Source organism: Gordionus sp. m RMFG-2023, chromosome 1, assembly GCF_954871325.1.
Source record: "Gordionus sp. m RMFG-2023 chromosome 1, tfGorSpeb1-WG-v2, whole genome shotgun sequence".
Lineage (NCBI taxonomy): Eukaryota > Metazoa > Nematomorpha > Gordioida > Chordodea > Parachordodidae > Gordionus > Gordionus sp. m RMFG-2023.
The window spans coordinates 18,980,135-18,993,664 of NC_088775.1; the positions used below are offsets into that span (position 1 = coordinate 18,980,135).

Consider the following 13,530-nt stretch of genomic DNA (forward strand, 5'->3'; position numbering starts at 1 on the left):
GCAATAGCGCCATAAAATTTATTATCTATTTTTAACTGGAACAGAGCTGTAGCATGATTTTGTGAATCTTTATCAATAAAGAATCTTCTGATTGCAACTGAATATTAACTACATGAAGTAGATTTCCTACATGTGAAACTAATCCCAAATATGCTTCTGAAATTTCATCCTCGAAATTTTTTTTTAGCAAAATAGAACATTTTATTACTTAAATCTGTTTGGTATATGGGATATCCACTTCTAAAAGTTCTATTCTTCTAACACAAAAAGTTTGAAAATGTCGAGTGGAGCACTGCAATTCTAGATAACGATATAAAATATATTAAGTAATTTAAAATATATTTATAATAATTATACATACTGTTCTAACTTCTATTCTTTCTAACACAAAAATTTTGAAAATGTCAAGTGGAGAATTGGAGAATTAAATAAAAAATATATTTTAGAGCGGAAAAATAAAATAAAAGAACTAGACATATTTTTCGAATAAATATTTAAAATTTATTTTAAAAATATAAAAATAATCAAATACTGTCTCTCAAAATTATTATTTATATATTAAAAACATTAAAATGCTAAAAAAAAAATGTGGGAGAAATTAAAAAATTGTGGGAGCTTTTTGTGGGAGATTTCTAATTGTGGGAGTTTTGTGAGAGTGAGATGTATGTGGGTAAACTAAAAAATTGTGGGAGACTCCCACTGATGGGGGGAGACATGGCAACCCTGTTTGAATCCCGTTATATACAAAAAATTATCTTAAAATTTAACATTATGAGAGATATAGTCTCCATCGATTTATTTAACATTTAGAAGATAGGAAAGTTGAAAGGAAAAATAAAAATTAACATTAAGAAGATAATTGATGAGAAAAATAAAAATTAACATTAAGATAGGAAAGTTGATGAGAAATAAAAATGAACATTAAGGATATACGAAAACGTTCATTTCTTGATTACGGTGATTATATATAGATATTTCATTTAATTCTTTACTCGGTCCTAAAATTGAAATTGGCCGACTGGATCTGAAAAGGCATACAAATTTCGGGCCAGCTTAGAAATCTATCTTAAAAAAAACTTTAATCGATGACACTCGCATAAGAAAATATCCCTAGTTAGGTCTTCGTGCCTTCCGATAGGTTTGACATTAAATTTAATAAAACGATAAAAAGTCAATAATTAAATATTTTAATAAGTTAAAATTTAATATCTATTTTTAGAATTTTATTATTTTTTTCAAAAATACAAGGTCATTTTATTTTGACAATTTTTATAACAAAAAAATGATTCCTTAATTAAACAAACATACACACCTTCTTCTCAAAACATTTTCCAAGAATTCGTAATGTAACATAAGAAAAGCATAAATACATATAAACAAAGATATTTAATAAACAGATGTTTATTATATAATTTTAATGATTTTTTATATTTTGTTTGTTTGTTGTATTTATTTATTATTATTTTAAAATTTATTTATTATCTTTGTTTGAAAAATCAAAATAAAAATATTCTATTTTTTTAGCTATTTTTCGAAACTATCAAATTCTATTTGTAATAAATAATTAATATAATATATTCCACACAACGTAAAATTAGTTTACTTACAGTAATAATTAAATATATGTATAACTTAATATTTTTATTTTACAGAATCAATGGCCACATTACCATTTAACAATCAATATGAGTTCACTGGAGACCTCAGCTCATTACCAAGATCTCACAAATTTCTATTAAAGTTGGGCAACTTAATTCAAGTCCAAAACTCAAAGGTCTGTTCCTCAACATCACTAGCAAGTGACGTATTGTCTTTGTCTACGATGGTTGAAGGTTAATTAAAAAAAACAATTAAAATGTATATTTAATAGGCATTAGCTTTAAAAGTCTCTGTCTAATAAGGTATTGTTATAAAAATATGTGTTTCTGTAAAATTACTTATAATAGGAGAAATAAGTTTTATGTTAATAATAATTGATTACAAATCACATTAACTATTAATAAGAAAGACATAAATTGTTTTATTATATATATTATTAGAGATTTAATGGATTTATTAATAAAATTTATATACTGAAATTTTCAGCTTTATTAAAATTATCAATATCATTAAAGTTATCATGATCAACCAATGAATTAAATTTTCATAATACAAAATAATGTTTTTATATAAAATTATATTGATGAAATCAAATCAGGAATGGATACAAATATAAAATCTTGCATTAAATACTTAGCCACTTTGGAAAAAGTTGATGTGCTAAGCACACTTTTGTCTTTTCCAACAATGCCATTGATATAATTTTTTACAATAAAATCAATATTTTTGGTGATGGTAAATATTTTTTAAGAAAATTATATTTTAAAAAAAACTATAAAAATAAATAATTTGTGTTCATGAGAGTGGGGTTCAGACTAACCTCATCAAAAGTCTGGGAATGGACAGAATATGAGCTAAAAAATATTTTATTTTTTGGCAAATTTGGGATTTTTTGTACCCTTTCCCACTATTCTTTTCTTTGCATCACTAGCTATTAAAATAAACATTTTTCTTAAATAGTTTGGCCCATTTAAATATTCACACCAAGCTATATTTTTACCACTGCCTACCAAATGGTTCAAAATTGATATTTAGAAATTGACACTGTAACTACCTACCGAGAAGAGTTTAAATCTAGTGGCAGCTTCTCTGCCTTTAAATTATAAATAGGTGGTAAAATAATAATTATTTTATTGATAAAAATGAAACTTTTTATTTTGTTAGTTAGTCATTGTTTACCTTTACCTAGAGTAACTTACTGAATTAAAAAATTTATTAAATTTTCTCTGTCTACAATTAAATGTAGCTAAATAAATATTATTTTTTTTGTTATAAATCTTTACTGATTGATGTGATAAGTCATATTTTCCACCTAATTTTTATGACAATTATACACAATATTATTATATTTTTCTTTAAATGAATTCTTAAAATCAAAGCTATCACTAACAATTAGGTCTATTCAAAAAAAATTCTAATCAAATAATTACGAATACGAATAATAAATTATTTGTTTTATCCGAATACGAATAATTATTTATTCGATTCGAATAAAACGAATTATTCGGAATATTTAATAATCTAACATTTGTCATTTCTATTTGAGCACCTTCCAATCTGACTGGTAATGTGTTTATAAAAAGTCTAGCAAAAATTTAAAATCTTTGAAGTGAAAATTAAAGCAATATTTAAATTTTTATTTGCTGTATTTTTCGAATCTCACGAAAAGTTTATTTTTTGAATCTCATAATAAATTATATTGAAGAATTACACAAATCAAAGATATATAAAAATATAATAAATTTCTACAATAAATTATTGTTAGTAGCCTAATTATGTTAGAAGAGAATGCTTGATGAAATAGTTATGCTTGATATTGAAGTTGACAAAATTTCCCCACAAAAAGAACGATTATATGGAAATATCAAATCAATAAAGACGGTAAAAGGCTGCCTCAATCATTTCAAGAGCATTATAAAATGTAAAGGCAAAACAACATCCCCTCTTATTAATCATTATAATAGGTTTCATTCACACCTAGGAAATATCTATCTATACAAGGAACATCAACTGCGTGAGCGACTTTTCTTAGTTGGAACTAGAGGTGGTTCGTGAAATTACGCGTGATTCATCGTGTCACGGTGTGAGTGTGAATAAATTTTAAATTATTAAGCGTGACGGGCCTTCCAAAAATTTCTCCCAGGCTTGAACATGCTAAAAATCTTCCGCATTTTATAAACAACACCCGGTATCATTTCGTTAGTTCTATTTTCTTTTTATGTTTAGGTGTTTTTTATCGCGAGACTTTATGCTAAATTTTGCTTGAACTTTTTATAGAGAAGTCAGTTATATTTTAAAGGATTTTACAAGCTAGAAAGATAAATGTTGGTGTTACTATGGATAACAAAATATAAAAGTTGTGAACCGGAAAACTCACATGAATACTATAGGTCCAAAAATATACCATGAAATAAAACTTAAGATTAAAAGCATGATAAATATTAATTGCTTGTCCATAACCACTGATATTTGGACGGATGACTATACAAATCGTAGTTTTTTGATAATTATAGGACATATTAAAATCTTCTTTTTTCGGCCACAAGGGAAATGAAACCAGGCCTTAATATTAAAAGTGTAGTCAATTTAATTTTAGAAGAATACACAGAAGTAGAAAATTATTTAAATAAATGTATAGTTGTGTGACTGATAACGGGGCAAATCTTATAAGTGCATTCAAAGATGACGAAACGCTAGCATATATAAACCATATACTAAATAACATTACGCATTATATTTTTGACAATTATTTAACTGAAATAGCCTTAAATATATATGGTGTAAAAAAAATAGTATAATATTTCAAACAATCTACAGCTAATAGCAAACTAAGCCACCAAGATGTAATGACGAGATGGAACTCTGTATATATCATGATACAGACTTAAAATCATTTACTGAAATATAGGTGTACTTTTTTAGCAAGCAAGAATTAAATAGATTAGCCACAATTGATATCAGCACCATACGCAAGTTAAATAAATTTTTATCAATATTTAAAGAATACCTGGATAATCTGAGAGCAGATTCTCGTCCCAAAATAAATGAAGTTAATTTATGGAAACAAAAATTATTTGTTAACCTTCTGAACGTGATACAATAATAATCAAAACCTTAAAATACAGAACAAGATTTCTTTTTACAAGAAAGATTTATTATACAGCCACTACATAAGGTTCTAAATAAAAAATTTAGATAATTTCTAGATTATTCTGATGTAGCATCAACATCACCGATGAAAGCTGTGAGGATGAACTTAAAAGATTCATATAAGATAAATAACAAGACAATATTTTGAAGTTTTGGAAGCAGGAATATTCATTTCCTTTTTTGAGAAAATCAGCGAGTAAAACTTTGTCAGCTCCTGCAAATTCGGATTCTAGTGAAAGGTTATTTTCTGTAGCCAATCTCTTATTAGAAGAAAGGCTAACACAATTGAAATAAAAAAATGGACATTCTTCTTTTTCTAAATAAATTTCGATTTATAGATTGTGTTTATTTTTTTGTTATTAATATGAATTATGAAATTAGAGAGGTAAATAGAATAAATTCAAAAAAGTGTAAAATTATAGCAATCGTTTTGAATATTTTAAAAACACCGTGAATTTTCGGGCGTGAATCAAAATATTGTTTTTCGTGAGCGGGCGGGTCGGGTCGAAAATTATTTAGTGGTAATCGTGAATGGGTGTGAATTTTTTTTTATTGCCATCAAAATTAGGTCCGCACCCACCTCTAGTTGGAACTAATTTATTGTCAAAAAATCATGTCATATAAGGAAGAAAATATAAGAAAAACTCTTTGCCTTAAAAATTGGCTTAGAATTATGAATTAAATAATAATATACATATTAATTTTGTTTATAACTTGATTACATATTTTTTTATCATTAGATTATTGATTACATATTTTTTATTAATTATTATTAGGGATGTATCGATATTTTATATCGGATCGGATCTGGCCAATATTTCACCCATTTAAAATATCGGTTATCGGTAAATATTATAAAATTTTCCGATCCGATACAAAATGGCGTTTTAAACAAAAATAAAATATTATAAAATTTACAAAAAAGTTATATCTAAAAAACCATTTAATTTTATAAATAAAATTGAAATCCATATGTAATTATCTCTTCAGAATCTGTTTTTAGTGAAGCTAGTAATATTGATAGTATCACGTCAGACTGACCTCTGATAAATTGTAAATTAGAAATCTTCGATATATTAATTTAAATATTTATTTCAAATTTCATAATATATTTGTTTTACTTATTATATAAATAATTTATCAATATATTTTATATACTTTTAGAATTGCAATTGAATTAAATATAAACTATAACTGATGATAATAATATATTGTTATAGTATAGTTAAATTATAGATGTTATACTAAAAAGTATTAAAAATTAAAACCAGTGGTATCTTTACAGAATAAAAAATTAGATATGATATCCGATCGGTAATCGGCCAATATCAATTGAATATCGGATCGGATCGGCCCCCCAAAGTGGTATCGGTACACCCCTATTTATTATAATAATTTTTCTGTTTGAAATCAAATTTGTCAATATATTTGAGTAAGATATATTTTATTAAAAAAATTAATTTGAATAATTCGAATCGAATTCAAATAGTAGATTTTATTATTCGTACTAAACGAATAGTAAATTATTCGATTCGTTATAATGCACTATTCGATTCGAATTCGTTTTTGAATAGGCCTACTCACAATACATACTCATAAATATTTTTGTTATATATTTTTTTCAAAAACATGTCGACTTTCTTTTGTAGGGACTAAAAAATATTTTCCAACGTCACTCTTTTTTGAGAGTGCAACTCTACGGAAGTAACGCGTTAACGTTATAGATGATGATATGACTAAACATTAAAAAATTTATTTTTGTTTTATCTTAAATTAAATATTATCCCTAAGTCTAGAATGACTATCACAAAGTATAAGCTTTGCTTTACTAAATAATCGATGACAACTAGCACTTGGGGGGGGGGGGGTAATGCAGTATTTAATTTTATATGCATATTTAAAAATACTCAATTAGATTTAACGTCTAGGGAATTTTTTTATTGTATTATCATTTCTTTCAAATAAATTCTCCATAGTATGTGACGTTCTTGATATACCTTTTATCAATGTAGCCTTTCTAGTTGTCGTTTGGATCCTATAAAGCCAATACTAGGGTGAATGGTCCTTAACATGTTATCATCATCACCCTTGTTCTGAATTTTAAAGACTTATTGATGTCTAAAATAATATTGCACGTACATCACGAATCTGGCAGTCAATTATCCTTTAGAGCGAATGCCTCCGATTTTTATTTTAATGTCGCAGGCTATAGCCAATGGCCAGCTACTCCTAAATAAGCTTTAAAAACATTAATAGATTATATAATATAAATACTTTTGACCTTTTATCATGAGTCCGACAATCGGATTTTTGCAAATGTTAGTAAGTATCTGATAGATCTAATAGTAAGTATCTGATAGATCTAATATTAAAGACTTCTTAAAAATTAGCTAGAATTCTTGCCATCAATGTCTACCGGCAAAATATCTTGGTACTAGATGTTAATTTTTTTGTATTGATAAACAAGGGATTATTGACCAAGTAAATTGGCGGAACCGTATCAATTATAATTGTTTATGAGTCAGCCAATTCTTGAGAAACACATAGTACTAATGATTAATCAATTTGGTCTGAATTAAATTAGATCTGGATGCAGCCACTTCGAGTACACCAACATTATTGATATACTCTTCAATCTCTCAGAAATTTAAAGTGTAGATATTTTAAATTTAAAATAGTAATAAGTTTAATAAATATGAATAATTTTGATGTTTCTTCAGTGTGAAACTACATGATTTATTCGATGATATTATCCTCCGGCATTTTATACATCGAAATTAAAATTCTCTACTAAAAAAAATTTGAGTTCAAAATATTCCCCAAATTTGGGAAAAGAAAATTCTACATATCATTTTTTTATCGAAATTTTGTTGTTACCTGTATCATTCCATATCAATATCTTTATTGGCAGCATTTTATATTTTAAAATACTTGATAAATTAGATTTATAATTCAGATTTTCAATCCGAATCGGACTTATAAAAGGATATATTTAAATTATATCAACAGTCGAAAAATTTTAAAAAATTATATAATGAAGCTTTTAATATTAACCCCTCATATTTTCAATTTCCCTTTGAACGAGGAAAAAAAATTTCATTTATTTAAAAAGTTAGGTTTCAGAGGATTAAAATTTCCCGGACTCATTTCTTATAGGAGGGGGCGTTACATTTCATTTAAGTGTGCTCACATTGAAGTCAACTGTAGTAAATGTTTTTGATAGATATCATATTAAAACTTTCAATGATGGACTTATTATATGTGCACTTTTTTGTTAAATTTTAATAATTAATGAGCAGTCTAGGGTATTTATGTCGTTGGCCAAGACTTGCCATATTTATCAACTATTGCGCATTTTGCCGTTAACATTTTTATTAAACATATAGTAAGTAATAAAATAACTATATCGATTTTTTTTCTTATACACAACATGCAAGTGTAGAAAATACCTAATAAAATGCTGAATCATTAATTTTATATTATCTTTTTATTTAGTCGTTAAATAATTGATCCATTTTTGGATTCTTAACAATATTAGATCATTATTAAGAAAATATCTTTAATCTATCTTTATAAAAATAAACAAATTGTGTGATATTATTTAAAAAAAGTTTATAATTGTATATACCTAACCTATTTTTTATATTTATGTAAACTATTAATTATTATTTATTTATTGTAATTAATTTTTTGATAGATTATCCACAAAAAATATAATATTATTTAATATGAATGAATGAAGATTTGCTCACTATGGATGTGGAACAGAGTACATACAAATAATAATATAACAAAAAAAATTATGCTATTTGATGGCTGTGGTGTATTCAAGTGTTGTTGAGTATTTTTCTCTATTTTTAGCCTCAATAACCTTAGCCTTTGATTTTTATATTTGAAAATATAAGCTTAACTTTGAAGAAAACAGAAATGAAACTCGCACCTCAACCCTTAGCAGATTGGCACGCGCCTGCAGATTATAACACTTTTTAGTCATTATTACTAAACGCTTCCATGTTTTTTCGCAAAAAAAGAAGACCAGATAAAACTTATCCTCTCCTATCCCAACCCTCTTTTAATTTTATGACGAATTTGACTTACTCTCGCTCACATCGTCGAAGTGTTTGCATTAGAGATCTGCAAAGCCCGACCTATTTTTTAAAAATAATTTAGGGTTCGGGCTGTATAGGGCCTAATTTTTTTTTAAAAAATTCAGGCCGGATTTGGCACGATTTTTTAAATAAATTCGGGCCGGGCGAGAATTTTTTAATATTATTTAGGGACAAAGAAAATAAATTTCTTTCGGGATCGGGCCGGTTTGAAAAAATAGGCCTGATGCAGGTCCTAGTTTGCTACACAATTATAATTACCTCGCTGGAAAAAGATCTATTTTCTGTTTAAGTTAGATAAGTTTTATAATTTTTTTTATTATTAAATTTAAAAAATTACATCTAATTTTGTAATTTATATTTAATGAATTTTTGTTTGAGAAAAATAATATGAATAATTGCTTCTAAATTCCGTGACTAGTTTTTTTTTAAAAAAAATTTGTCGAATATTTAGTATTAATTCTAAAATTGAATAACAAAAACATGGTTATTTATTAGTGAATATGGATGATTAAAATACATCTTGAATTCGTTACATCTTAAATTATTTTTAAAAACATCAACCCCGTACCCTGGGTGAATGAAATTTATTAATACTGTATTTTGCGCTTGACGATTTTCCATGTTTTATTTTCCCGCTTGACATTTTTATTTCAGGTTTACCACATTCACTTTATTTAAATAGATGCAAATCTTACCTTTACATTTTTTTTGTCCCAAAATAAATATAAACATATCCCACACATAATTAAAAAGATAGAATATAAGAAGAAGTGGCAGATTTGAATACATCGAAAAATTATCCTAAAGGAACATTTTATATAAATATAAAGTTTACCATATTTACTAGCAATTAGAAAAGTAATCCATTATTCAAAAAAATTGATATTATAGCCAGATTCGTTCTGTTAAATATCAAAAAATAAAACATAAATCCTTGATAGGAATATCCTAACTCATTAAAAATAAACTTGCATGCTTATCCCACCTGTATTATATTCATCGGTTTCAATGAATTACTATTATATTTAGGAACAAAAGGAGTATATTTTTTTTAAATATAGATCGCTTATTTATATTTATTTAAGAAAATCAATATTGTATTAAAAATAATTCAATAGCTCTTACTCATATTATTAATAATATCAATTCCAAGTAATCTTTTATGGGTCATTTCCATGTCAATTGAGCAAAAAATGAAATTTTCGGCTTACCCTCTTCGATTTTTTTATAATTTGGTAAGCAAAGAAAGGTTAGTGTAATTAAGAAATAGCCAAAATTTTAGTATGTAACTAGAGTTGTTATTAAAAGTAGCGCGCTACCACTTTTGCTACCCATCAAAAAAAGGTAGCACGCAAAACAATTTAGAATGCTTATAATATAATTGTATAGTAAATAATATATAAAAATCAACATTTATAATATTTAAATATAGTTAGTTTTGACTATAAAAAAAATTATGTTATAAAAATAAATATTTATGGTATATTCATTTTTTATTTATTTTATTGCATTTTAATAAAAAAATGATTTCAATAATTTCATCCCCAAGTCTAGAGCGACGATCATAAAGTATAAGTTTTGCCTTACTAAATAATCTCAACACTAGCACTTGAGGGTAGGGCAGTATTTAATTTTTTATATATAATATTTAAATATAGTTAGTTTTGACTATAAAAAAAATTATGTTATAAAAATAAATATTTATGGTATATTCATTTTTTATTTATTTTATTGCATTTTAATAAAAAAATGATTTCAATAATTTCATCCCCAAGTCTAGAGCGACGATCATAAAGTATAAGTTTTGCCTTACTAAATAATCTCTCAACACTAGCACTTGAGGGTAGGGCAGTATTTAATTTTTTATATATATTTTTAATATAAGAAAGATTATCTAAAATTTTTATTTGAGTATTTTTAGATTTAAAAAACGCGTCAAGGGGATTTTCTATTATATTATCTTATATTTCAAAAAAAATATCAGTGGAAGTCATTTTTGTGGTTGTAACTAAGCCATCTTTGTTAGGTATGAGACTATTCAACTTTACTATGAGCCTACTATGTTGTTCTTTAGCATCATCGGAATTGATATATGGCCAGTTTAGTTTAAAATTAAGATGAATCATTGCAGCTAATACATTATCATCATTATATAGATTGGGGAATCTTTACAAAAATAGTGTATTTAAAATATATCTTAATCATAAAATTTTATAAATTTTTAGCTTTTAAATTTAAGTTAGAATAAATTATTCAGTCAAAATCAAAACAATTTATTTACCTTCTCTCAATGCTTTTTAACATAGAGTATACTAGGGGCTGGCATAAGATTAGATTATCATATCTCTGTAATTTTGTAATTAGGATACTTAAAGTGGGAACCCCATCTCCATATTATCCTCACCTTCCAAAATTTCAAGGGAAAGAGCTATTGCATAACCTAATAAATTAAAATGATATGAAATTGAATAATTTTAATTAGAATTACCTCTGTATACTCTATTATAAAAGTATGCTCTTCATCGTTAATATATTGGATTCCAACATTATCACAGAGAAAATTCATTTCTAATCTTCTTTCATCCTGAGCTATTAATTTGATTGGGTGGTATACTGAGTCCCATCTAGTGTGGTTAGGAGTTAATAAATACCTGCCTAATTTTTGTTTAAATTTATCTGAGAAGATTTGTTCAGCTTATTCCATAGAATTTGACATTTATAAAAAGTGGATCTTGATACCCTTTTAAAATCTTCATTTTTTTAGGGCTCCTTGAGCATCTACTGTTGCTATCAAATTTAGATATGGCATTCTTTGATGACTAAGCATTAGAGCATTTTTCATCACTTTTTATCTGTTATCTTATTCATTAGTGTCTGGCAACATAAAATTGTTGTACCAGGGGATAGAGTTTTAATCATCATGGTAAATTGGATTATCAACCAAAGACATTGGTTGAACTGTATCAATTATAAAATCAATTACTTTATCAGCCAGTTTTGAGGAATATTGGCATGTGCATTATTAATCAATTTGGTTTGAATTGAATTATTATTTGGATGTTGTGTCGCCTATACAAAAATTATTTAGATGGTTTCCTATTTCCTTAAAATTGTTACAATGAATATAATATTTTTATAAAATAAATAATATTAGAATTTAAAAATGACAATTACCTTTAGGTGTTTTTTGAGAATCCCGGAAAAAAACCCCCCAGGAAAATAAACCCCTGGATTTTTTTTTCATATTTATAAATTTACTTAAGACCTAATAATTGTGTTGTTAAACGGCTCGTTTTGAGCTGATTTTTTAAAACCGCTAACTCAATATTTTAGCCAGAAAAATATTGTTTAAGCCTCGAGATTTTGATAATATATTGTCTAAACCTTTGTTCCTTCTATGAGCAAATTTTTCAGGCTTGCGTTTCTGGATGAAAAATTGAGTTAACAGTTTTTAAAAATCGGGTCAAACTCAAAATGAGTCATTTAACAACACTACCTAATAATTAGGGGTGTACCGATACCACTTTTTGGAGGCCGATCCGATATTCCAGATATTAAATTGATATCGGCCGACAACCGATCCGATATCATATCTAATTTTGTATTCTGTAAAGATACCAATGGTTTTAATTTGTAATATACTTTTTATTAGTATAACATCTATAATTTAATTATACCATAACTTATGTCATTTAAATATATTATAATGATCAGTTATTGTTTATATTCAATTCTATTGCCTAAAAGTATATAAAATATTTTTAATATAAATCAATTTTATATAATAAGTAACAACATTGATCTATATACATAATGAGTAATAAACAAATATATTATGAAATTTAAAATAATATTAAACATTAATGAAGATTTCATTTTAGAAATATCAAAATTTCCAATTTATCAGAAATCAGCCTGCGGGTAACTGTCAATATCACCAGCTTCACTAAAACAGATTCTGAAGAGATTATCGCACACTTTTATAAACAGAATGCGCAAAAAAATAACAATATGGCAGAATGTTTATTAATTAATTATTATTAAAAAATATGGATTTCGATTTTATTTATAAAAATAAATGATTTTAGATATAACTTTTTTTAAAAATTTATAACATTTTATTTATGTTAAAGGCGCCATTTTATATCGGATCGGATTGGCAAATTTTATAATATTGGCCGATAACCGATATTTTATAATAGGTGAAATATCGGCCCTGAAATATCCGCCCGATCCGATAAAAAATATCGGTACATCCCTACTAATAATATAGGTATATTTTTATTTGGATTATAATGGATATACTCATATTTATAATGTATAGATAAATTAGTATTTTAGAAAAAAATATTTTAAAAATATATTATATTAATCTGCTAAATTTCTTTAGGCCCTAATTCATTATTTAAAGATTAATCATATTCTTCCATAAAAAATGCTTAAACAAGATAAAATGCTGAAGTTCAAATTGGTACTGGGAAAAAATAACATATTAGAATAATAATTATATTGATTGATATCGAATATTGAAGGAAATCGCTTTTATAAAATCTGGAAGGCTTCGCACCCCATCACGGTATTCCTCGCAAAGTTTCTTTAACCGAATCTGGGTATTATAACTGCGATTTTTTTTTCGGTGCAACTATCTACACGCCATTTTTCAAGTTTAGTT

The 13,530-nt window shown here is 25.9% G+C and overlaps 1 protein-coding gene across 3 annotated transcripts in view; it reads left to right on the plus strand.

The window, feature by feature from the left end:
- The first annotated feature begins 1,459 nt into the window (after positions 1-1,459).
- The window catches only part of LOC135931563 (protein scylla-like), a 29,391-nt gene continuing 17,320 nt past the window's right edge, over positions 1,460-13,530 (plus strand). The window contains exons 1-2 of one of the 3 annotated variants that reach the window (XM_065468784.1): positions 1,460-1,553; positions 1,653-1,832. In XM_065468784.1, coding sequence (XP_065324856.1) covers positions 1,658-1,832 — 175 coding nt within the window. In that variant the 5' untranslated portion in view covers positions 1,460-1,553; positions 1,653-1,657. Of the gene's footprint in view, positions 1,609-1,652; positions 1,833-13,530 lie in introns of all 3 variants that reach the window. The other 2 variants (XM_065468783.1, XM_065468782.1) reach the window with 2 other exon arrangements.